The sequence below is a fragment of the Indicator indicator genome, chromosome 1 (genome assembly GCF_027791375.1).
Source record: "Indicator indicator isolate 239-I01 chromosome 1, UM_Iind_1.1, whole genome shotgun sequence".
NCBI lineage: Eukaryota > Metazoa > Chordata > Aves > Piciformes > Indicatoridae > Indicator > Indicator indicator.
The window spans coordinates 70,613,740-70,640,675 of NC_072010.1; the positions used below are offsets into that span (position 1 = coordinate 70,613,740).

Below are 26,936 nucleotides of genomic sequence, written 5' to 3' on the forward strand. Positions count from 1 at the left end.
TAAGAAGCTTACATGAATTACACCAGTCCCAGGGCATAAAAGTTAAAACTTTTTAATCATTTGAACATGAATTTGTAACATGTATTCCTTTTTATTCACGTATGGATATAAATTATTCTTCAAGGCCTGGGTATGCTGGTTTTGGTAACTTTTCACCTCAGTGTTGATTGTGCATCCCTTGGGGCTACATGTCAAAATATGACAGAGCCGCACAGGGCAAGCAGGATACAGTGAATAAGAAGCTGGAAGTCATCTGGTTTGAGCGCTGTGAACTTTTCTTGTTGGAGTTCAGAGGATATGTGGGGTTACTGTTACTCGGTCAAGTACAAAACTCAAGACCAGTTTCCGTTCTCCATTTTGAGAAGAAAGACCTTCAAATTTGCATATTGCTGAAGTTTAAATGCATACAGTGTATTTTAGAAAAGCTAGCTAGCTAGATATGTGATGCAATACAGTGTATTTGGCTAGTATTAGTTTCTTGTGAAAGGAGAGTGAAACATCCTGTATATAGAATCATAGAATCATGGAATCAGTCAGGGTTGGAAGGGACCACCAGGATCATCTAGTTCCAATCCCCCTGCCATGGGCAGGGATGCCTCACACTAGATCAGGCTGGCCAGAGCCTCATCCAGCCTGGCCTTAAACACCTCCAGGCATGGGGCCTCAACCACCTCCCTGGACAACCCATTTCAGGCTCTCACCACTCTCACAGTGAAGAACTTCTTCCTCATGTCCAGCCTGAATCTCCCCACTTCCAGCTTTATTCCATTCCCCCTAGTCCTGTCACTACCTGATATCCTAAAAAGTCCCTCCACAGCTTTCTTGTAGGCCCCCTTCAGATACTGGAAGGCCACAAGAAGGTCACCTCAGAGCCTTCTTTTCTCCAGACTGAACAGCCCCAACTCTTTCAGTCTGTCCTCATAGGAGAGGTGCTCCAGCCCTCTGATCATCCTGGTGGCCCTTCTCTGGACACCTTCAAGCACCTCCAGATCCGTCTTGTAACAGGGGCTCCGGAACTGGACGCAGTACTCCAGGTGGGGTCTCACCAGAGCTGAGTAGAGGGGGAGAATCATCTCCCTTGACCTGCTGGCCACACTTCTCTTGATGCAGCCCAGGATCTGGTTGGCTTTCTGGGTTGCAAGTGCATTTTTTCACTGTTTGTTCCTTGAAAGTTATATATGAACCACAGGTTTGTTAGGTTCTTGAAGCCGGATTTCTTACAGTCATTTTCGTTCTGTGAAAGAAAGCTGTCTCTGTAGTCACTAGGTTGATAGAGTTAGATTGTGATCAGGTTTAGGGGTTTATTTATATATATATATATTTCTGTTTTCTAATTGTTCTACCTCAATTGATCAGAATGATGATGGAACTTCATCATTCCCCATAATAAAATCTTACGCTTATAGACTCCAATACAAACAAACTGTTGCTAAAAACAATCTGAAGTTCTTTGTATAGTAAGCTACATTTCAGGTCATATAAGCAAACCCAAAAGTTTTAGTGGATTTATTATTTGGGCGTTTACAGTGGCAGATTATTTTTGTGTCTTGTACAGCTGTCCTGGGGCTTAACTACTTTGGTTGTTCCTTTATCTGCCTGTATAGTTATTAATTTAATCCAAATTTATTTTTATCATGTAGGTAGACATGCTAATGTACATGTGTTTAAAACCTAGTTCAGCCTTACCTGTATGTAGTGATGGCTACTCTGTAAAGTACAAATTTCTATAATAAGGTCTCCATCTATTTATAAAATATAAAAGAAAGATAATTTAAAGCAAGGCATGTCAAAACATACTGATTCTGTTTCTATAGAGAACAAACTCAAGTGACTGTTCATTGAAGACCCTAAGAAAAAATTTTCTGCAAATACTAATCAGATGACTTATGCACTGACTCATTCATAATTTTTTTTTTTGTTTTGTGGTTTCCATAATGCTATAAATCATGGTTAAACACATAAAAAAAAAAAAGATTGTCTCCCACGATCCATTTTAAGGCAAAGTAAACAAAAGATAGAATTTACATCATTTTCTTGATTAACTTTGATGACCCTTTAGTCATTATCCACCATAGTAGGAGCAAATTGGAAATGTTAGTTTGTTAATAAAACATGTATAGACATTTTCATGAGTCATAGATTTGATGATTACTAACAGCTGACATTCATAATGAAATACTGTACTTCGGTTTTCTGTTAAAGTACAATACTACATAAAGCAGCAATCCTGTGCCCTCTACTTCAGTGCTGTATTTCAATGCCTTTTGGACATCAGATAGTTTTGAAGGTTGAAATACAGGCAAGAATTTTCACAACCTTTACATTTAGGTATTGAAAGACTCTCTGTGTCTTTCACTCATGTTCCATAGGAGTTCTTAGTAGCACCAAAGGAATTTAACAACTTAAATTAAAACTACTGGCCTTTGTCATACATGGAAGTCTGTAAAGTTTTGCTCTTTTTTGCTACTATGCCACGGATGTTTTCTGGTAGACACTGCTGTTATCTCTGTAGCGGCAGAGTGCTCTTCGATCTGGCCTTAATGATTCTATACGATCTTTGCTTTTGCTACTGTAAGTCAAGTCACACCGGGGTGAACTGCGTGGTGACATTTTTATACCAGTTACAGGGCTTTCAATTTTGTGTGCTATGTGAAGTATACCTTGTTGTACTTTTCAGTCCTGCAATTAGTTGTGGGCAGGTGGATCAAAGCCCCATTGAAAGAATAGGCTATTTATAAGGCTAGAGAAAAATGGGAGCAAAGACGTGGCCTTTTTACCAAAAAAGGTCTTATTGCAAGAAAAATACCATAGAAGCAAACCACGTTTTTTTCCACAATTTCCAGGACACTTCTTTTAATTTCTTTTACTAAAGAAACTTAACACTGAACATTTTTATTGACTGAAATCCAGTTTTCAACAAACACATCAATAAGAAGCACAACAAACATTTTGCAGAAATTATCAAAGGCTTGCTGCAAAATGTCAAGTAGATCTCTAAAAGGCTGTGTTTTTAAAATTGCATTTAAAATGCTCAGAATATCCCTAGAATCATGTAATGGTGAATTCAGTTTATTGCAGCATTCAGTCTGTGTACTCTTCAGGATATGCATCAAGACTCTAGGAATCATTTGCCTGTCTGTGCACATTGTCTACAGAGATGAGACGGATGGCTAATCAAAAAAAAAAAAGTCATTTTTTACTGATTATGACTGTAAGGAGCCTAAAGAAGAAGTTTTATGGAAAAAACCTACAGAAGCTTGGCAGATGATAACTGGAACAGTTTCCCATGCAGAAGAATACCATGGAAAGCAGAAGTCATTGTGGAGGAGAACAGACAAGTAGGGCATTGTGTCTGACATCTGACAGGGAAGAAGTGTCAGAAGAAACTGGATCATGTATAGGCATCACCAGGTTAGGTAAGGGTGTGTGTAGCAGCCCCAGATATTCATCAGTGTTAGGTTAGGCAGAAAAAAAGAGATTCTTTATTGATCACTTCAGCTGTTGTACTTTTTAATTACAACATGAAAGTAACATCAGCAAAATCAAATGAAAGAGCTTGACTGTGCTTTGTTTGGTTTGTACTCTTCAGTCTTGGTACTTTTTCCTCTCCACTTGGAAAATGTGGATGAGTATACTTCCCTTATCTGCAGTATCTGTTTCTTGACAACTAAGATCGCCATTTACTTTCTGGAGATTTTAAATACGATTTTGGATTGTGGGGAAAAAGAAACATCCCATCCAGTTGTAAGGTTATTAATAGTGGTGAATTTGTAACTTGGTAATTTATTTTCAAATAATATATTGTTGTAGTAGTGCAAAATTAAACGTAGTAGTGATTAATATTCTGTTTCTTGCTTGGCTCAATGTTGTTATTAGATCTTCATCTATCTTAGTATTTTTGCAAGCAGTTTTCAGGTTATAAAAAGAAAGCAACATTTAATAAGAAAAAGCAAATAGTAAAGGGTTGAATGTCGAATTATCCATTAACACTGAATAGTGAAGTATTCTCTAAGTGTCAACTGGTAGATTATTGTAATATGTTGAAGTTATTTTTCCTGAAACTAGAAACAAAGTAAAGTGGAATTGTGTCTGAATTTCTCTCACTGGGCAAAACTTCAGTGAGATAGGAAAACGTGCATGGTTTGTCTGTGTCAGAGCTGGAAGAGTTGCCCTTCTGCATGCAGATTAAACTAAGTAGGGTGGGGTTTTTTAATGTTCTTCTATTGTGATGTTTACTGTTCAGACTCAACAACCTAGATCCCAGTCTCTGTTGCAACCCTACCTCTTCTCAGTATTTTAAAGTTCAGTCAGATTGCATGCAAAGCTCTCACGTATTGTGAGTGTCAGATGTGAGCACCTATAAGATAGTAACTGCATCCACAACTAGACCTTGGTTTCTTCCTCTTGTGCAGCCTTAAGCCCTCAGAAGGCCTGCCTTGAGCACTCAGGTGCTGATTTTGCAGATAAAATATGCATAGATGCATTCATTTGGTAGATGCAATATATCTGCTCTTGAAAATACGACTTCTGGTTTTTGACTTGGAATTTCTAGGCAGATAATTAAAGCGATCTCGCACCTTCAGTCCTACAGCTACCACTGCACAAGTGACTGGCCCAGCTCAGCTCTCCCTGATCATATTCATGTTTGGATGGTAGTGTTTCATGGTTCATACAAATCATAAACAGGCTGTAAAAGCTGAAGCACCAATGAATCCTAGCTTTAAAATTGCTGGAAGCTAAAGTTTTAAAACTGATACTGCAAAGTGAAAAATGAAATTTAACCAGGCATTTTGGTGAAGGAAAAATAATTTATTGGATGTAAGATGAAAAGCTGTGAGAGTAAACATCAATCTCATCTCAGACACATGCCATTGATTGATGTTTGCTCTGTGCTGCTGCCTGGAGGTAAACTCTTTGAAATAGCAAAGTAGGTACTTTATCTGTCTGTGGATAGGAGCACAGTTTGTTAAGTTACTGCTTTTTTGAGACCCTGCTACATCTTTATGTTCAAAGTGAAAAGAGTAAATCAGAGTAATTACTTTACCCCATGGCATTCCTGTTTGTAAATGGGAAAAAAATACTGTAAAAACCCTCAAATTAACTTCTGCTGTTCAAACTAGATTAAAAATTTAAAGAAATCAGAAGTATTTTATCGATTATGCCCTTTGTTTATCAAAGGCATCCCCTTTGTTATAATCAAACTAATAGTTCATGTGTCATAAGGGAGAATATTTAATGCTCAAAAATGTAACATTGCCATCTCTAAGAGTTCTCCATAAACCATTAGCAAATAGTTCCCAAACAGGCATCATGTTTACTTATCTGGAAATGGAACTGGTACCAAGAAACTGGCCAGTGAAAACCATGGACATGAACAGTGAAATAGAAAACAGGCACTGAATGATAGCTCTTCCATGTTAAGCACAGCAATTCAGCAGTCAAAATGACCTGAACTGTTGTAACTAAATTGTCAGAATTAAGACTATTTCCTAAAAATGTTGGGGCTGTTGCCTGTAGAAGAACTGGAGCTGGTTAGTCCTTTTGGGGTTTAAAATATTGTGGAGATACAGGAATGATGGCATATTTAATTTCAGAATCCAATTTACATTCTTATTTCAGTTTCATAATAGCTTTCCTGCATCAGGATTGGACTACTTTTTTTTTTTTTTCTCCTTCTGTTGTATAAGTTTTTCCCTTGAGTTACTCTATTTAGCTACTTTGGCATAAATGTGGTAATTCAGGGGAGAATTAGACTATTAAATATTTGAGAAAATGTCCTCACTTGAAAATTTAGTGTATTGACTTGTATGCCAAATTACGATTTATGAGAAAATGTTGAGAATAATATCAGTAAACCATTTAAAAATGTATTTTCTTGAAATACTGCCTGTTTTTTCATGGCTTTGAAGCAGTTCCAACTTTGTTCATAAATCAGAAATGACCATGTGCTAAACTTTCATTTGAAAGATCTGTGTGTCCTCACAGAAAGCTTGTTCAGTGGTCTAGTTTTATTCTTGAAACACAAGTATGTTTTAGTCATTTATGGTGTAGGTTGTGCTTTGGGGTGGGGCTTTTTGTTTGTTTGTTTGTAACGTGATCAGCTCTGTACACTCCTGGGGGATAGTTAGGAACTGCACCTGCTGCTTGGGGATGGGATCATTTCCATGATGCTGGAAGTGACTGTTGTGTGTTGTATTGAACCTCTTAATTTGATTACAGAAGAAGGGTCAGTTGGAGCACAAATGGAGAAGTTGTCAAAATCTAGGAAGCTCAACCCTTGCAAATGGGATCTTGGTCTTTCCTAGCAAAGGCCTGCCAGAAGCCTGTGAGAACTGTGTGGGTTTGACAGTTTAAGAAATTGTTGTATGTTAGAGTGAGGCATCAGCCCTGCTGTTGTTATTTAATATGCCTATACTTCAGTTTCTGAAAGGTTTGTGGAAAGTGCTATGTGTAGCTACTGGGGTGAAAGAGATCAGCCTCCTGGGTCAAAAACATTAACTGCAAATAAAAAAGCTACTCCTGCTAAACATAGATCACAGTATTTATGTATGTGGGAAGGCAGAAGAAAGGGGGGGTGGGGAGTGGGGATGTTGCAAAGCCCCCACAATTTGGAGAATAATGGGCTAAGTCTTTGGACTGGAAATTGATATTGGAGGGTCTGAAAGAGCAAGGGCAAGATTGGAGGTTACTGCAGACCATAACCAGTTCAGCTGTTGTCACCAGGTGTGTGTTGTCTGTGTGGTAATGCCTTCCTGTGTCATGCCAGTAGGGCAGCCTGAGTCACTGCAGCCTGAGTCAATGCTGACTTGCTTTGCCAGAAAATAAACTGATGGACAGCAAGGGGAGCACCAGCAATCTTGCCCTCACTTTACCTACTCATACGTTTTACAACCTCAAAGATGCCAGCTGTTGTGAGGATGGTGATCTTGTAGAAAAATGACAGTATCCTACCTGAATCTTCCCTTAGTAATGTGGTAATTTTGTGGCTTCTGAAAAGGTCAAGCAGCGTTGCGATGCACACCATACATCTGAGAAGGTGTCTGATTACTCAGTGAAGGTGCAGTGCTTTAGTTTGTGGAAAACGACATCTTCATCTGAATGCAGAACTTGGGCATTCCCTGAAACTAAAGGAGATAAAAATATGTCAGTGTATTGTCTCCATGTAGTTCTTCATGGAGGTTAGACCTTTTATTTCAGTTATTCCAAGCAGTGACATCTGAGGGAGCTAAATTGAGTCAGAAACAGCGTGCTTTAAAAAAAAAGAAGATGACTTTTCAATATTAAAAAATTTAGGCTTTTTATATGATTGCTTTCAGCCTAGCCTGAGACTACATAACTCTTTGGACTTCATAGGAGATTAAATCCAGTCCCAGGTTTTTCAGGTAAGGTTATTGCTCTGCTCCTAGGCTGTCCCCTGAGCCATCTCTGTCTATTTCTAATTAAGACTCTGATATCAGGAGTAGTGTGGAGAAAGCTATGAGCATTTCTGAAACCTATGAGTGTTTCTGTCAATAATGTGCAGAGGCTGATGCTGCAGGAGCCCCCACATCAGGCACCTCTGTGCATGTGCTCTCATCTTCAGGCTGTTCTCATGGAGAGCCATGCTTACCATAGAATGGGTGGCCATTAAGGTAGTTTTCCAAAAGGTATCACAACAGATTGAAATTTACTAAACATACCTAGTCTAAGAAGTTTGGAAATCTATGGTTATTCTGATTTGTAAAATACCTGGGAGTGAAATGATTCAAAGTATCTTAGAGGAAGGAAGCAGAGAAGGTAGAGCTGCTGTGATCATGTGTGAATTGAGCCTGAGGCATTGGTATTTAGACATGTTTCTCTGGTAAGTACAGTATGTCTTTTGGAAGATCTTAAGGCTGAGATAAGTAAGAGTGTGGTTTTAAAGCAATGTGCTAAAATTGAGATAGTGTAATTTTTATAATACAATATTTATTCATGTAAACCTTTAGCAAGTGTTTGACTTGTTACTCATGTTTCAGTTCATGTCCTTTAGGTGTGAATTTGAAACAGGTGCAGCATTTAGAAAACAACAATACAACATTTTAAAACTATTTAAATTCATCCTTTCAGAGTGTGACCCATATGAAACAAATATAAATGACACTTTTGAGAGCCGAGTGGTTGTATGTTCTTTGGTTTCCAAATCTTGCAATACTGGTTCAACATTTTGACCCGTACTAGCAAAACTCTTCAATCAATAAACTGTTGTGCGAGTGTGCCTACAACACATATGTATACATACATCACCCACATATGCACACATGTCCCAGTGAGGAAAAAAATCTTGACATTTTTATGAACTTGTTCTTCATGGCTTGGCTATGGAAAAGACAAACACTGTAAATGATTAAAAAACCCGATACGTGTACATTTGGGATTGTTTTACATTACAAATTCTAAAACAAGAAGGAAGAAAACTATTAAAAAGAATAATTTTCCATTAACCGAAGTGTTTGCAATAAAGATAATTACAGCAGTTGGCAGTATTCTTCTCAAACCAAAATAAATAAATACATTTGGTGACACACGTTCAAGGAAACGTGATTGCTGCAATGTTCATGCAAATAAGAAGCAGCCTCACAAATGCTAGAGATGTTGCCATCTGGTATTACTGAAGGAATACAACTCTCAACTTGTATCTCGTCCTATCTTAACTGCTTATAGATGGCTTATTGGGCATTGTCACACACTTTTGCCATTTCCATAATCATTCTGAATTATTGCATGGTTTGCATCGCATTGCTGATAGTGAATTTTTCGTTTGGGGAGGGGGTTCAGATATCAGACAACTTGTATGTCTTTATCAAATATGTCTTGATCAAATAAAGGGATAAAAGTGCCCTTCTACGTTAGGAATCTGACACCAGTGCATTTTTAAATTTGTATGAGGGCTGAAGAAAAAGTTTGTACTTGTTTACTTCCTAGAAACTGGCTAGAGATCAGTTCTATAATTAATCTCAGGGGAGCTGCCCATCTCTATGTGACTGCAGCTAGAGTTCATATGACAAGTGTCTCAAAAAGTCAAGAGGTCATGGGGAAACATGGCTTAGGATGAAGTTAACTTGATCACTGCAGCTCCAAAAAACTCAACCTAACAACAGCTATTCAGTGTGGCAGAAAGTCTTTGTTAGACACAGAGATCATTGTTAGAAAGTTTTTTACCCTTACTTAAATGATGGGAGTACACTCAGCATGATACAGTAACTGAGGAACATTGCTCACGTGGCAGTGAATGACAGCTGCTCTGCCTGTGGCTTCAGTAGCATGTGCAGCAGGTGATCTCCACTCACAGGGACCCTATGAGAAGGTCTGCTATCCTCTTCTTCCTGAATGCAGGCATTTTTCATTCCCAAAACTCCACCCCTACAATTGCCTCCTAATTGCACTACTTTTCAAAGGGAGAATGTTGGTGTGAGTATCATGGATTGCTCATGAGAAATCCAGGATAAAACTCAAAAAAGCTCAACTATCTCTAAGTGGTTGACAGGTGGGTGGAGGTTGTCTCCAACTTGCTGTATTGAAACCCTGCGTTCACAATAAAGCCCTGTGTTTGAGAGTTCTGCTCAGCATTTGGCATCCGCTCACAGATGCCCCCAGACCCATCAGGAGGGTACTTCCCAGTCCAGTTCGAGTTAGTGACATTAATGAGTGAACAAGATTTTGTGTTCCTTTTGTGACTGCTAAGGCATTGTTTTAAAATACTAATTGCATCTAACATATCCTATATATTTTCAGCTCTCTCAGGCCTTGAATTAGAATCATATAGCTGTTGGCCTTTTAACTGCCTTGCCTGAGGCATGCTAGGTGATGTCACATGGGTGGCCAATGCAACATACGTTTTGCTAACTGGGAAGCTGGTTAGCAAGACAACCTTTTTCATAGTAACACATGGTACACTTACATGACATTAATATAATACTTTACAGATTTACAGTGCCAGAAGAAAGGCATTAGCTGAGCTAAGCAAAATAAGCAATCAGTGTACTCGTCACATTGTCCTGAAATAACATGTAAACCTTATTAGACACATTGGTTTCCATTGCAAGGAGAATAAAGCATAACAGACTGAAATGTGCAAACCTACGTTGTTCTGTGGAAAATGAGGGAAAGGATTCTGTGGTTTACTTTGTCATACATCAAACTAGAATTCGGGGAGGAGGGGGGAAGTTAATTTTTATTAGCCAGATTAGATAATTTTCTATAAATTAATACCATTGTGTAATGCAGTGATTTTGTTCTCGCTCCAGATGCACTCTACCAGCCACCCGTACACTATCATGTCAGTGTTCATATATGCATGCTCTGAAGTTGTGATAGTGTCAAATCCATCAGAAAGAGGAATTGTTTCGGTAGTAGTTTCATGACTTGGCTGATTAACAGAGATCAGAAGCAGCAGCCTAGCTGTGGAAACCACTACAGCATGTAGTTTTAACAGCTCTTTAGGGAGCTAGTTAATGAAAGAATCACTACAGAAACATAACCATGTGAAAAAAAAGGAGCATTCTCATACAACACTCAGAGGATATGTCATAAGTGGAAATATGTTCATAATTTCTATTTACTCATAGCTGTAATTACCATCTGCCTTAAGAGTACTTTCAGTCTTTGTCAAAGTTGCTTAGATATTTCCTTTGTCACATCTCAAGCAGAGAAGTTTTGCACAGACTAGATCCTGCCCTGTGATTTCTTCTTTATTCTTCTGTAAGAATTTAATTATCTATTCTCTGTGTGAAGAAAGCACCAGCATTCCCAGAGACCTGAGCTTCTCCAGCCTGCTTGGACTGGCATTCATCTGATTCATGTTTTTTGCTTATTTTTGCCATCTGTCTGAAAACCAGAGTTCTTCACTTTTAAATTCATGTTGGCTTGTATGTTGCCTGCTAATTTTAACTCTTAAAAACATATTCCTCTTTTTTGCTGCAGTGTCTACGAGCCCGATAGAAACGTTCTGCGAAGGAAAGAATGGGAAAGGAGAAATCAAGAGGCCCAGCAGGAGGATGGCACATTTAACACAAGTTACTCCCTCTTCAGTGAACCATACAAGGTAGATGCGTCCCAGCTGGGTGGCTATTTATTTATTTATTTATTCCACAGTACAGAAATGCAGCCTGAGGAAGTCATTACTCAGATTACAGCACCCTCCGACAAGTGCTAGCTTCACAAAATTCACAGAGAACATTTATGGTTCATTGGGAATCCAATTTTTATCTATCTATCTATCTATCTATCTATCTATCTATCTATCTATCTATCTATCTATCTATTATCTATCTGATCTATCTATCAAACCTTACAATGTTCACTGCACACAAGAATGAAATAAACTAGGGTTTTCTTAACAATATTTGAGATGGAATTAAAACTAGGAGGTGAAGATGCCCTGTTTTTGCAGCACTTAGAAGAAAACAGTTGTTTTAGCATTGTGTACTATGGTCAAGCAATACAAAAAACATTATACCCTGGCCAAGGTTAATGCAGTGAAATATCTTGGTATTTACTCTTAGGAGTCTCAAATCCCTGTTTTATTCCTTATAGTAACAGAGGTGTGATGAGGCACTGCTGTTTCTCCCCACTGCCTGTGAGAAGACTCAAGCAGGATCTTCTGCACTTTGCGGAAACCCACAAACCAAATCCTTGTGAATAGAACCCGAGAGCAGTATCGTAGGGGAGTGGATCCTCTGCCTCCACTAACCCAGTAACTTTGCATTTGTGCATCAAAACATTGTCATGTGTTGTCTACTGTGTCTTTCTGGTAATGTCCAACTCACTATTAGAACCACTGTGTTGTGAAGCTGTTTCCTCCATGCAGCATCACTTTGTCCTTGATGTTTTGGATAGTGCCTCTTTCCAGGAGTTCCATTTAGAACCTGGCTTGTGTGCCTGACTTCGATGCTTCTGTGTTTCTTCACATGCTCCAGGGCTTTCAGCCTGCTGTTTTTCCAGAGTTCCAGACTTGTTTCTAGTTTCTAATAAAAAAAGAAAGATCTACCACTTTCAACCAATGTCCCTTGACAGAAGACAGCTCTCTCTGCCTTGAAGCTGACCTCCAGCTGCCCAAATTTCAGATTCATTACAAAGGCATTTAGAAACCATGGGAAATGTCTCAAACTCCTCAGGGTTCTACTTAAAAAAGTATACTGTGAGACCAATCAAGGGCTAATTCATGGAAAAAAGTCTGAAAAGCTTAAGTCAGCTGAGTCTTGGCACTTGGTGGGGGCTCTGCTGCAACAGAGGCTTAATAAAAGTCATAAAAAGGGCCTGTCCTTTTTATGGGTTTTTGATGCTCTTTTGTCCATGGTATCTTAAGATGGTAATATTCAAGCCCAAAGCACTTAGAAATATGGTCTAACTGGAATATTTAGCGCACTTCTGTTATTACCTGTGTTCTTATATACCCACTGTCATGGCACAGGCTTCCTATATCATGGACCCACCAGTAGTTTGTGAGCTATGAAGTCTGAAGGCAGTTATGCAACCACAGTATTATTCCATCAACTTTAATAGGAGTTGATGAAAATTCATTGCTGTCTTTAGAAGTAGAGAGGCTACTGATTAGGTACCCTATGGGGAGATCAGAATAATGGCTCCACCCACATTTCTTAGCTTTAAATGCTATGTTCCTATTTTGGACAAGTGTGTAAAGAAGATGCTGCAGAAATACATCCCATATCTGGCTTTGCTAAGGGAATGTGGAGCAAACTAAAGCCCAGGACAGTAGTATAATTCAATCATCGCCTGATTTGTGTGACAATCACAGCTTTTTGGGATGACACCCAACCCTCTATTGGATGTCAAAACTTCAGCAGTAGTGTAGTCTGAATGTCAATGGATTATTGAGTTGTCTGAACTTTTCCAAGCCTTTGTGAACCTTCAGTGTGGACATGCAGAGCTATGGCATGGGCATTTTGATCTTCTCATGGAGGAGGTAACTGCAAAAGAGAAAACCTTTCTGTGACAGCTAAACTGAAACCCACTTTTACTGTCTTTAAAGATGATGTTCAAGTTTTAGGTGTTTCCAGAGGGGAATGAAGTTAAGCAGACATTCACTGCAAGCTCCGATTAAATTCAGTATTCATCATCACAGCTTGAGAAACATGAGCTAAAGCTAAAAGATTTGCCACCCAGAAGGCCATATCTGAAAATCAAAGACAGACTGGAAATCTCTTATATCTTATGTCCTTTCTCACTTTGACTTGTATCACTACTCCTGTAACATCAAATTTTCTGAAAAGTTCCGACTCCTCATGTTGCCCCTTATCCTGCTCAAAGTATCCATAGCAACCCTTTATGAAGGATTATAGGAAATCCAGTATCTTACTTAAAATGTCTTTTACAGGGGGTGAAAAAGTAGGAAACTCATTCTGGATAATTCCTGGATAGACTGTATTACCCCATTAACCATATCAGTATATTTAATGAAGAAAAATCTGATGGCCTTCCATGCAAGTGTAAGATTTAATTTTGTAAGTGGTGTACCTTGCAGTCTTCACATGCATGGATTCATCTTGCATTGCAGGAAAATATCAACACTATAAGTTAGAAAAATTTACACAGAATGCTTTTCCTGCATACTCCTTTTGTCATCATACTTCTCCCATGTGAATGATTAAATAAGGCCAACAATATTTCAGAGCAAATAATAGGATAAACTCTTACATCTAAAGCTCATAACAAGTTCCCTCAGATTCCATCTTGTTCCCAAGAGGATGTAGGTGAACTCTTCTGGATGAGATCAGCTCAACACAAAATCTTCTCACCTGAAGTTGTCCCCAGTGTATCCAGAAGGAATAAACACCATGAACCAGTTGTTAGCATGTGCCATTGTACAGGTCAGTTTGCTGCATTTTTTCTTGTAGTTGTCTGGGATATTTTAATACAACGTGTCTCTGTGTGCTCTTCATATCACACCCATATAGAAGATAATCTGCTGACTTTCCTGAGGTACTGATAGTCTACAGATAATCTGCAATTAGGCTTTTATTTCCCTCCCATCTGAATAGCAGCCATCAGGAAGAATGAGTCTTCTGTTAAAGAAATTTGACTTCTTAGGGGCAAAACTTAGTACATAAATTCTCATACATTCATGAACCTAGAGGCAGCTGACTGGAGAGCGACCCTACAACTCTTTGTGTTGTAGGAGACTGGTTGATGTCAGGTGCCCCATTCCATTGGGTGGTCCTTGTTGCCATGCTCCTGGCAGGGAAGGAAACCTCCTACATATGCTGGCTGAATCAGACTGGTTGCAGGCCCAAGGGCAGATCTGCCTCCATAGAGGGAAGCTAGAAAAACGCCTCTCTACAAGGCATCTTTGCAAGGTGGAGGATCCACCAGAAGCGTGTGCCTTTCAGGAAGTAATTCTGCTGGTTAGGGAGATGCCTAAGTGTAGAAGCCATTTAACTGACCTCAGGAGACAGGTATCTCCAGCTTGCTTTCTTTTCAGATGTTTGTGATGCTTCCAATTTTAAAAGCCTCATTAATAAGTTCCACTTCAGTGTGATTCCTGTGAAACAAAGGAACACCCCTGTCTTTAAACCCATTTGCTGTCTGTGAATGAATGCTTTATATTTATTTCTATGGCAGGTTATTGTCTTGGTGACAACAGCTGCATATGCAGGGAGAAGATCAGACTGTAGTGGCTGAGCCCTTCACTGTAACAAATACATACCAGAAAGCTAGCTGCAGTGTATTTTATGAAAGTTACAAGGTGGTGTCCATGAAATTTGAAAGGGGCAAGTTTCAAGCAAGGCAAGACTTAGGAATTCTTCGAGTGTTGAAAGATAACATGTGACAATGACTGCACATTTACAGAAGACTTTTCCTTGGATTCAGTTTTTTTTAACAGGAAATCTTAAAAAAAAGAGAAAAAAAAAAGAAAATATTCTGAACTGGAGGAGTTTCCCTTAGATTTTTTGTTCGAGTGACTTAATTTTACTTGAAGGCTTAAAAGCAAAACCACCCTGAATTTTCCAGAGAAACTGCTGTTGCTGTTTCATCTTTTGTATTTTTTAAGGAGGACTTCTCTATTCCCTTGACTCCCTTCTTTATCCTTCTTTCTGTTTTCCTCTGAAACGAGAGTCTGGTGATGAAAGCTTGGCCTTCTGAAGCCAATAGGAGTTCTTCCATCCAGACCCCATGTCTGGAAGAGAGAAAGAAGAACACTCATTACTGTCTTCCTCTGAAAACATAAAGCAAAGAACATCACACGCCTGAATCTTGGCAGGGTTCAGAAAAATCTCTGCTGCATAAATGCTAATGATACATCCTTTTGCTTACAGTAGCTTTTTAAAGCAAGAGTTTTCAATCTTTTTCAGTATGTTTTATTTGCTTCTTTTATTTCTTTGTGGAGCTTCTGACTTTTCAGTCAGAAAGTAACTGGATTATTTTAAAGGCGATGATTAATCTTAAAGGGGAGTGAGGGTGTCTTGTGTTCCCCCTGGTGCACACAGGAAGCACGGAGCAATGTGAAGAATTGGCAGGGGGTGGGGTGTTCTGGTCACCGTTTTTCTTCCTTTTTTTTTGTTTTCCTTCCCCTTCAAAGAGAAGAGTGCACCGGAGCAAGTATCCTGTCAGTGTATTTTCTTAATCAGGGGCATAATCATCTATAGTATTTCCACTGTCCCGTGAGCTGTGTTGAAATTGCCTCTTTGCCAACTTTGATTGGCTCAGACTGGGAAGTTCATTCATTGCTTACACTGGATGTTCTCAGTTGCCATGTGAAAACTTAGGCAGGCAGATAAGGAAATTGGGAATGCAGTGTTTTTATTCAGGGCTGAAGGAGGACGTGCACTGGGTTATAGAAAAAGTTTTATCATGGTCAGATTTAATCCAAACCATTCCGTGTATTTGCAATAATAAATTTTCTAGTTTCCAGGTAATATACTTTAACTACAGCATGATACCAGTGATAGATTTCTTTTCTTATATACTCTAAGGTCCTTTATAGCTTTTCCAGTTCAGGGTAGATTTAAGATGTTGACAAGTGTCTTCAGAGACAATAAGGATTTTCAATTTCATCGCTCAACGCTGTTGCTGAATAAGGCAGTGCTACTTCAGTAAGGATTACAGCAAGAGCATGCAGGGAGTTTTTTTCTTACATTGACTGTTGCAGAACACAACATTTTTGTTTTGCAGACTAACAAGGGTGATGAGCTCTCGAATCGCATCCAGAATACGCTGGGCAACTATGATGAAATGAAAGACTTGTTAACTGACCGATCAAACCAGAGCCACCTCGTTGGGGTTCCAAAACCTGGTGTTCCTCAGACATCTCTCCTCAAGGCTGATGAACATCTTATTGCAGACTCGAGATTGCCACCACCTCCTCCCGTTTCCAGCACCGCTTCTTCCACACCAGCTCCACCTGCCCAGCAGAGCAAAAGTACCACAATGGGTTGGCAGAAGGCTGGGCACAGTGCAGCTTCGGATGGCCAGCAGAGAGCAAGCAAGCACGGGCACCGGTCACTGGAGTCACACAAGGGTGACTTCAAACTAGCCAGCCAGAAATCCAGTCTGGAGAAACTAAAACGCTATGCATCGAGTCCCTCCTCCTCCTCCTCCAACACTGCCCAGCAAAGCTCACTGAGGGCTACACTAGGTGACAATGTCAACAGAGTGCAGCAGCCAGCAAAGCTCAACTGTAGCTCAGAAGGAGGAGCTCCAGCGCAAGAGAGGCCAGCAAAGCATGCTGGTGGGCACTGTGTCCAAAACTTCCCATCCTCTCTTGCTTCGAAGCCCAGTGTCGTTCAGCAGAAACCAACAGCTTATGTAAGGCCAATGGACGGTCAAGACCAGGCTCCTGATGAGTCTCCAAAGCTGAAGTTACCAGCAGAGACAACCAAGTCGCATAGGGGAGTGCCTTCTAACAAGCTTGATTCAGCCAGGACCAAGTCAAAAATAGCCAAGTTCAGCATTCCTAAGCGAGAGGAGGTAAGGTTTTTTATGCGTTTTATGACTTCTTCCCGTGAATGGATGATGGTGGCTTAGAATTGAAAATTGCATCTGTCTCATTTTTAATATATTACTTTGCTCTTTTTTTTTTTAAATAACATTGATGTAGCATATTGTAAATATCAACCTCTCAGTAATGTAAATATATCTCAACAGTGAAATGCTTACTGTCTTCAGGACTACATCTCCTAATGGCACTGACTATAAATTATTTCACTGACATTTTTTCCTTCGTGTTCACATATAAAGTCTGGATATTTTTAAACAGACTTTTTTTGCTGGGCTTGGATATTACTTCTATCTCTTAGTACTTTGTTGACTTTTTTAATCTTTGGCAGACATGAAGTGGAGTGTTTGTGATCAGAAGTAGTTCTGCCATCTTCAGTGATGTCAAAGTAGTTTCACAATCTAAATACATTACTTAAACAATATGAGATCTCTGTAACAGATTAGAATATGTCAATAAGACTTTTCTTTTAGTTCATCATACATGTTTCTGTGTCAAACTGTTTTTGAAGAAGATGGAGATTTTCTTCCTAAAGAATCAGCATTGTAGGAACCCAGCTGTGCTACACGTATGAGAACATGTCTGAAAAAGCTTCTGAACAGCATTTCTGTTATCATCTGTAGACAAGAAAGATTTCTTCTTGGACTTTTTATCTTTGTTTATTTCACATTCTGTTTATGCCAGTAGGATACCTTGCATTATCACTTAGTCTGTGATTTTCTGTTTGAGCCTTTTGGATGGAAAGGAAATGATTGGTTTTAGCAGAATAAGGGACGGTTTTTTTGCTTGAGTATTTAGAGGCCTATATGTCAATACAAAAATAGTCATGTCATCCTCTTGTGCAGATTGGTAGAACTCTTATGACCTGAACAATTTATGGTATTTGTAGGCCTAAACAGCTTTATGTGGCTGAATCATTGGAACTTTCTCAAATCAGACATAGTGATTGTTTACTGTTACTTGACAGCTGTGGTGTGTCTTAAGATGGTTTTATTCTTAATATTTTTGTTTCTGGTGCTGTTAAAGGAAAGGGAAATTCTAATTTTTGGTGGAGTTTTCTGGCCTCTTAATGCTTGTTTTTCAGAAATGAAGTTGACTGTTGTATTCCCCCTTTGGTTTGGTTTGGGAAAGAAATCTCTCTGGAAGCAATTACTTCTCTCAGCTCTTTTAGGCATTATACCCATGTGGTTTTTCTCTGCGTTAAAATTCCATCAATTCCAAACAACACAGAGGTGATATGTTGTTCCTGAAAAAGAGTTGTTTTCAGGCTCTTAAGTCAGTTTTGATAAGCAAATTTAGCATTCACAAACTGCTGTAATTGTGTGGATAGATCAGGTAATGGCAGATACTAATATCCATTTAGCTATTATTACCTCGTTCAGACTTGTGCTTCTTTCTATCTGCAAGTAGGAAGCATTGTTAGAATTAAAGATGCCTGTGGCAGTTGTCTGGATCTTTCAAATTTTCCCCCTTTATGTGTATGCAATACTCTAAGGACCATTTTGGAAAGGGGTTTTGATAGGCAGTCATTTGTTTGTCTGAAAATCAGGTTTTACCATTTGCATTCCAAATTCACTTACCTCAGGAAAGAAAGCTTTCTTTTGTTATGTGTAATCCATACCAACAGATACAGGTAAACGTATACTGCAGATTCTAGACTTGCAGAAGCATTTGAGATTCCTTTAAACTGACATTCTTAATTACTGATGGCAATGCAGGAGAGAGTGGTAGGAGAGAGTAGACTGCAGGATAGCTGCTAAAGCATTCACTGGACTCAGGAGAAAGTTTTACTGTAGGTGTTGGAGTTTGAAACTTGAACTAATTAAAGGTAGTGTTTAGATGTCATATTGCAGGGTTGAAAGTCCTGGTGATAAAAGTGCCCAGGTTTTTTCCTTTATCCTGACATTTCCTTTGTTCTAACATTTTCCATCCCAAGTGGCACAAGATAAAATTGGTCACCCACTGGTATTGCTACAGGGAGTATTGACCAAGACTGACAGATTTTTCAGTCAGCATTGCCTAATCTAGCCTCCCTTTAATTTCTGGCATATTTCTTTTTGTTACAAAGTGTTTTTCCATTCTTGTTATTTGTCTCATACATCTCCTAGTGCAGTTTTGTAAGAATTTCCATGCGTTTTTAAAATTCCTTCTTTCAAACTCATAAAACTTCTTTTTTGCATCACTGCCAGAAGTTTTAAGCTGATCTCAGCACAGAAGATGTCATGGTCCTGTGGACATTTGCAGGCAAAATGAGGCCTCTCATGTTCAGGAGGGACTAAGGGTGGTGGCCAGGAAAGACCTTGTTATCTCTAGTGGCCACGGGATGGGCAGAAGACTGGAGATGTCATATAGGATGATCACAACAAGGGAAAACAGGCTGACAAGTAAGCTAGAACAAGCTAGTTTGGGAAGCTATATGGAAACAGAAATGAGAATGGCAGAAAGATGTCTAAGAGCAGCCTTAAAAATACAAGAAGCAGGAGAGAATCAGAGGCTGGGGACAGGGTATCTGGAGTGCAGGTGGTGGAATGAAGCTTGGTGTCTGTGAAAACAAAAGGTGTGGCTGACGTGGGCTGGGTAAGGCGGTTAGTGTGCTCTGGGGTTTGACTGCAGGCAATGCTGTGAAGCTCATGGTTATTTTTTTATCCTTCTCTGCAGAGCTGCTTTCCAGCCAGTGAGCCCTCAGCCTGTACTGCTGATGGGATTATACCTCTCCATATTCAGGATTTTACATTTTCCTTTCCTGAACTTCCTGAGGTCCCTGTCATCCTATTTCTCTAGCCTGTTGCGATTCCTCTGGTGACACCATGACCCTGTGGTGTATCCCCACTCCTCCCAGTTTTGTTCCTCTCCAAACTTGCTGAGGGTGCATTCTGGCTGTTAATGAAAATGTTAAACAGTGTAGGCTCTGATGTTGGCTGTGGTGATACTCCACTAATGACTGGCAGCCAAAGGAGACTCTGCTACTGATCACCACCCTCTGGACCACTTTTATAGCCTTCATTTTCTGTCTGCAGGACTGATTTTGCAATTACACATTTTTTTCCTACTCCCAGCTCTTAAAATGTGTTTGTACTGGTACCATGGTCCAAACCATCTACTTTTCAATTTGGCCTAGACAAGTTCTGAAACTGCATGATTCAACTGAGGACTGAAGTGCAGGAGACTGTGAGGGAAAAAAGATGTAAGCAGGGGAAGAAAGATGTGAGTGCAGGGTATAGACATGAGATAAAAGCTGAGATTCAAAGGAGGAAAAATTTGGGGAACAGACTACACAGGCAAAGCTGCCTAGCCTGACAAAGTAGAGAGGTGAATGGTAAGAAATTACTATTTCCCCAGCTCCTGCAGAATGGATTTTCTTTTAATGGGCATGTGATGATGAGTGCTTTGGTGTCACATTTCAGTTTTATTTCGAATATCACATGGCTGGAGGCAGCTTCAAGTACTGCAAAGAAAACCAGGAAACAAAAATATATTGTTTAAACATTGTGATTTGCAAGTCCATGTACTAATGTCTTTGAGTCTTCCAGAATCTGTCAGTGTATCTAAATACCTATGTGCTGTCATTTGTTTTTACCAGTTTAAAGGAACCATCAGTGGAAAAATAAACACATAATGAAACAAAGTTAAGCCTCCCTGTAAGAACTGAAGAATAAGAAGCAATGTCATGCAAAGTGTGTGATTCTTCAGTAGGATACAAAATCCTCTTCTCTGTGTCCCTTGAGGTTTTCAGACAAACAGGGCATAGTTGTCAGCAATACAATTATTATTCACTGGAACTAAAATCACTTGAATACAAATTATAGATCATTACTTTTCAATACATGAAAAAGGTTGATTTTTAATGTAGTTCAATACCTCATTTAATATTTTTAATCAGTTTTGGAAAGCCTTCAATATCTCAACATAGACTGTAGCTTAGATTTTTTTTTAATTGTTTTAATGAGAATAACTTGCATAGACCTGTGTGTAGAAAGGTAGCAGCTACTCATTTGGGAATTTAATCTTTAGGAGGCAGGTTCATCAGTGTTAATTAGAATCCATATCCAACCTCCCGGTCCTTCCAAAATTATCATAATGCTCTGTAGAAATGATAACTCGTCATCTCAGGCACTACTGTTTCACATTTTCAACTACTGATGGTAAAAAAACTGCTGTTCTGGATAGGAGGAAAGAGAAACATAATGCCAGGGTATAAAGGAAAAGAGGCAGGAATATCAAGTGCCTCTCTTTTCTAAAATTTTTGTTGTGGGGAGACAATAAGAAAAACCTAAGATGGTAGATCCCATTCTTTATATCTGAATTTTTAAAATTATTTTTTTAAATTCCATCTTACAGGCTGCATGCTGCTTTGTTATTGCATTGAAGAATCCTTATCTATTGTCCTTTGCTTCTCTAAGGGTTATGGAGCAAGGAAATTGAGGTTGTATTCAAGAATGACTAGCAATCTAATGGTAAAATGGATAGATTTGATTCTATTAAATTTGGGAACATGCTGATGTGAAATGTAGATAAGGTCTCTATAAGGACAAATTCTTACTCTGTTTGTAAGTGCACAACTTCTTCTGAAGCGGAAGTAACGTGCAATAGATTAAATGTTGATTTTTAATTTTTTTTCTTTTAATTTTAATTTTTTTTTTTTTTTTACATTTTTGCCCTGGCCTTACTCAGGCAAATTCCTGTGTGTCTGGCTAAGATACTCTGCAGTCATTCTCGTGTGAGTGGCTATATATAGCTATCAGCATCTGGCACATGCGCTAGCAAGTGTTCCTTAAATCTAAAAGCTTTCTCTCGCCTATCAATTTTATCCCTTATATATTAATGGAAAGCCAAAAAACCCCACAGGTCTTTCCTCCCCATATTCTCATCCTCCGAAAAAAAAAAAAAAACCCTCACAAATATGGACTTAATGTCAGTAATTTATTCAAACCCAGACGTTTTTAAGGAGAGCTTTGGTGCATAGCGTGTATAATAAGTAGTTCCATTCCAGTTTAAAATTGAATGCGGAAGTTCAGATGTGAAAGAACAAATGCAGGTACATCTCACTTGACAACAGAAGTTCCAGTGTAAACTAAATTGGGAAGACTGTCATGATTGATGCTTCCTTCCCCTGGAGAATGCCACATATCTGGATCTACAGGAAAGTAGAGGTGAGATGGTGTCTCATGAGAAAGGAAAAGATTTTACAGGAGATCTAAGTAAGTGCTTTTGTCCAGAGGCACTATACCACCTTTCGCTTGATTCAATACAGCTTGTTGAATTGTTGCAGGACTGAGTTGAATCCAGGTTTTAATTTGCTTCTTGAGATGTTCAGCTCTGTCACAGAAAGGCAGGAATTAAAACAGAAGAGCAGTTGGAGATGCTTTTAGATATAAAGTGAGGGAGAGAATGAACACATTAGCAAAACAAGGTCCAGAGTTCTTCTGTCACTGTTCTAGGATGTTTCCAAAGAGACTGGAGACAGAGGTGCAGAATTAAGTGTGTTGGTACTCCTCTACCATTTATCATCTTCATTGAAGAATTGCAGTGCTTGAGAAGCCAGTTAGCAATTACAGCACTCTTGCACTGTAAGTACTTTAAGTATGAGCTAGTTGTAGATATTTTCTTTCCCAGATGTTCATGGGAATGGGTTAGCAAGCGGCATTTATAAGAAGACACAGCTCAATTCATCCCCGTAATGGTACCACTGACCTTCCCCACAAATAAAGCATGTTTTCCCACGTTAAACAGGAAGAACTGGACAAGAAGAGCAGTGTGGTGCAAAGATCCCCGCTAATCATAGGTTATTCCGGACCTTCGAGTGTATCCGTGGGAGGGCTGTGCATAACTGCCTGGTTTTATGTAAGAGAGTTAACAGACTAGGACTGCAAAGAAAGAGAGCATTAAATAGACAGAGTGGTTTGAAATGCTCTGAACAAGCACAGCAGAGACCATGATGTACAAAGATGGATTTTCAGTGTAGTTTTCAAACTGTGACACAGCCTCTGCTTTCCTTGGATTCTGCAGTTGCTGAGGTACACAGCAAAACTGTGTGGGCAGTTCCACTGAACACAGTGGGTCTAATCCCTCTGGTTATTCTTACACAGAAGGAAAACACTATTCAGACTATCTTTACTTGACTTTTAGAGCTCTTTAGTATTACTTTCTACCCTCAGTGAAGCAAGTTTCTTCTCCCTTTAGAAATAAATATAAGAAACTTTTCCTGAGAAAGCACTAGCTAAACTTTTCTATAGGCTTTCTGAAATAAGGGTTTTATTTGCATAGAGTCTAAAGTTTTCTATGTGGATTGATTACCATATAATATGTGCTATGTGTTTGTTGCTATGGTAAATTGCTTGTTGTTCATCATTGTTTTTCAGTGGTAGGATGGCTATCATCAAGAAAAATCTATTGAAACTGGATATAAACTGATGTTTCTTAAGGGAATTCCTTAATGTATGCACCTGCCTTTTTGCAAGTTATCCCCAAGGTTCTTTTTTCCAGTTATTGAAAAAATACTGGGATCAGTTCATTGAAGTCTCTCATAAGTCAGATCAGATCCTCCCTTTGATAAAACTGATATTTCCATCTTTTCAGAAGTTGAAAAAGGAACCACTTGTGGGATAGGGAGAGCTCAGTGAACGTAAAAAGACAGTTAATTGTGAGAAAATTATATTCCTCTCTCTTTTTTTTCTTTTTCCTCCTAATCGAGTAGATGGTTCAGTTTATGAATCAGCTTTGGAGCTGATACAAAAGTGCGTGCATAAAAATGTCCACAACCCTGCGTAATTGCTTCTTTAGTTCCTTTTGGTAAGCACTAAAGTTATTGATGAAGGAAATAACATTTCAGAACTACAAAACCAGTTTTTAATTGCACATTTAGTCTGATTTTTTTCTTAATCGCATGTAGTGCTTATGACGATGATGATAACTGGATGCAGTAAAAATCCTCCCTACCGGAAACAAAGTAATCTAATAGACCTTCTTTGTGAAATGCATTTCAGAAGATACATGACATTGCTATCATTTTTCCACTTTTGGCCCCATTAATATGTATTGCTCCCAGGCCTTTAAGGATATTTAGCAGTTGGAGAAAGTGGCCATTTTCTGGATGTGACTGCAGGAGTTGTGTGCTGTGGCACGGCACTCTTGCAAGTACAAGAAGCTGTCCTCAGTGTGGACTTTGGCTGAGCTTCTCCTCCCCATCTGCTTCACAGCTCCTTAAATAAAGGAATGCTTAGAAGGGGTTAGGGTAGAAACAGAGAGTAAGGTGGGCTTGCTTTAGATTTCAGATGACCAGTGAAATACTTAGATGCACTCTGCTTCTCAGACCTCACATTGCACAGCACTAGGGTGTTGTATCAGTGGAGCCCAAGCCCTCACTGTTCCTGCAGAGCGCTCACTAATGCCAAATCACATTCTCCTTTCCAAGAATTGTAGCAGGGGAGAGCATTTCTGTCTACTTTTTGTCTTCATAGCAATCCACAAGGGATCATGTAGGATATAAACCTGACTTATAATTATTTTTTAAAATATCCATGAAAAATATTTTATTGCTTTGTTCTGTAGTTTCCCCAGTCTTTCATGAATCAGAGTGACATGAAACTGTCAGCACTGAACATGTTCACGGGGTCAGTTATGACTGATGAGCAAGAGTACCAAAGGAAAATACAGTGAGCTTCACAGAACACTCTTAATTCTAGAAAAATAAATAACTTATATGTGCCACTTGATGTGTAAGGTTAGAGAGGTCAGACCTCTAGTAATTGTTGTAAATGCATCCAACCAGGCTAGAAGCAGTTAAATTCTTTATTGTTGGTCACACACATGCTTACAGTAAATGAAGACAAATATACCCTTAAATATCTGCATGTAACATACTTTATTCACCCTGCACATCATAAAGTTGTCATTTCGTGGCACTTCTGAGTATAGAAGATCTATCCTTGTGGTATCACAAAATAGTTTCCTAGAAAAGTAATTAACAGAAGGCTTTTTTTTTCTTTTCTTTTTTTTTTTTTTTAATTCAGAAAAGATAAATAACATAGGCGTCTGATTTCCTGTCACTCTTGGTTAACTTTGTATGAAAATGGATAGCTTCCAAATTAAAGTAGGCACCGGCCTGTCTGGAGAGAAATTCATCTGTAAAGAAATGTGTACATTACATATTCATGTAGTTCCAAATCTCTTAATTGTATTTTATATATAACAATTGCATGTTCTGAAATATGGTCCCTCTTTTACTTCATGAATTAAAACCACCATGCTGGAAAGACTGAGGCTGCTTCATACATGGTTTAGGATAAGCATTTCCTTTCCCAAATTCCCTCATACATGTACCACACTCTTCCCTCTCTACCATCGTGTTTCTCTGAGTGATACAGGTTCAGTGTGAGGTGGATTTACACCGCATTTTATTTAGAAGATAAATACACAAAAAGCAGTCAGGCCAGTGAGTCACAGGGTCAGGAGTATTGAGATCCAGCATTTTCTCTTGAATCTAAAATTTGCTATTCATATTCCCCTTCATTTACTGCAAGTGGCTGTTAAGGGAAGCTTGTGTAGCTAGAAAGGGAAAACAACATGAGTATTCTCGTTAGCTTTTATCACCAACACAGGTTAAAGGAGAGAGAGGATTTAAAACACTCTCTACTTTGTAACAATTTTCAAACAAGGTGTTGAAGGTGATGGGATTTTTTCTTGCACATGATAGAGATTATTAGTATTCAAATGCCCCTCTTGTTAATCAAATTTTGTGTTTATTTAAAGGTAGCTATACAATTGCATTCAGATGCAAAGACAGGTACCGTTTTTGTTTCTGCTACAACTTCTAGACCTGAAAGAGACAAGAGAAAGACGGCTGTGAGATTGTTGATCACAAAACCAAGATAGATACCAAGTGTGTAGAATGCCCATGAGTTGGCAGTTTTGTGTTGTTTTCTGGGAGGCCTCCTCAGGTTTCAATTACCATCTCAGGGACACCTAATACAAGAAAACATTATCAGAGACATCTAATACAAGAAAACATATTAGCTAGTCAATTTCTGATTTCACAGATGTAGCACTCCAGAGCACAAGTACGCTGTCTAGAAAAAAAGGCATGAAATGAAGGACCAAGCACAATGTGAGAGGGACAGTTTGAAAAATACCATAAGCAGATAATGCATGTCTGTCTTGCACCAAATTGTAAGTGTTTAGCATGCAGGAATACTTAAATATATATAAATAGAGAAAACATAAAAAATGAGCCAGGCCCCATCAGAGTGGAGGAATCCAAGAAAGAACTATATGGGAGCCTAAAGAGAAAAGAATGACATTATGCTTTGAGAAACCCACCAAAAAGGAGGGGGTTAGTCAGGGCCTAAATTTTTACTCTCATGGGAAGCCCAAATGCAATGTGAGATGGACAGTTTGAAAAATACCACAAGCAACAGTTGTAATTTATGATAAAATCTGCATGCAAGAGCTTTTCAGTAGCTTAGAGGTGGCTGAGCAAGCCCCCAAACTTCAGATTATTTTTGAGGTGCACCCTTCTGTCTTGTGCAGCTCCTGTTTCCAGATAGGAATGGAGCTGTCCGGAGGACAAAGAAGTGAACGGCATGATTCCTGTTATTTCTGAAGTATCTTGTCTTCTCCCACAAGGACAAAAATTTAGATGGGGGCCATCACCTTCTTCACAGATGCGATATTTTCACTCTTGTTTGTCAACAGCCTCTACACAGATCTGACATCTGAAACACAGCAGATCTTTCCTCCATGCCCCCACTCAGAGGGCTTACAGCTTCTGATAATACCTGGTTTCATTCTCATCAATAAATCGAAAACACTGCGTCTTTTACTACTGTAATATCTTCTATTCAGGAGTTTCAGAGCTCTTCATAAACATTAATGACAACTCTGAAAAGAATATATTAAATCTACTTACAGAGGACTTAGCTGAGGTGCAGGCAGGTGTGTACACTGTTCTCAATGGCAGTGCCAGCAG

At 39.0% G+C, this 26,936-nt stretch overlaps 1 protein-coding gene across 1 annotated transcript in view; it reads left to right on the forward strand.

Moving 5' to 3' along the window:
* The window catches only part of AFF3 (ALF transcription elongation factor 3), a 324,954-nt gene that overhangs the window by 25,233 nt on the left and 272,785 nt on the right, over window positions 1-26,936 (forward strand). The window contains exons 3-4 of the mRNA XM_054382846.1: window positions 10,942-11,062; window positions 16,150-16,944. Coding sequence (XP_054238821.1) covers window positions 10,942-11,062; window positions 16,150-16,944 — 916 coding nt within the window. The remainder of the gene's footprint in view (window positions 1-10,941; window positions 11,063-16,149; window positions 16,945-26,936) is intronic.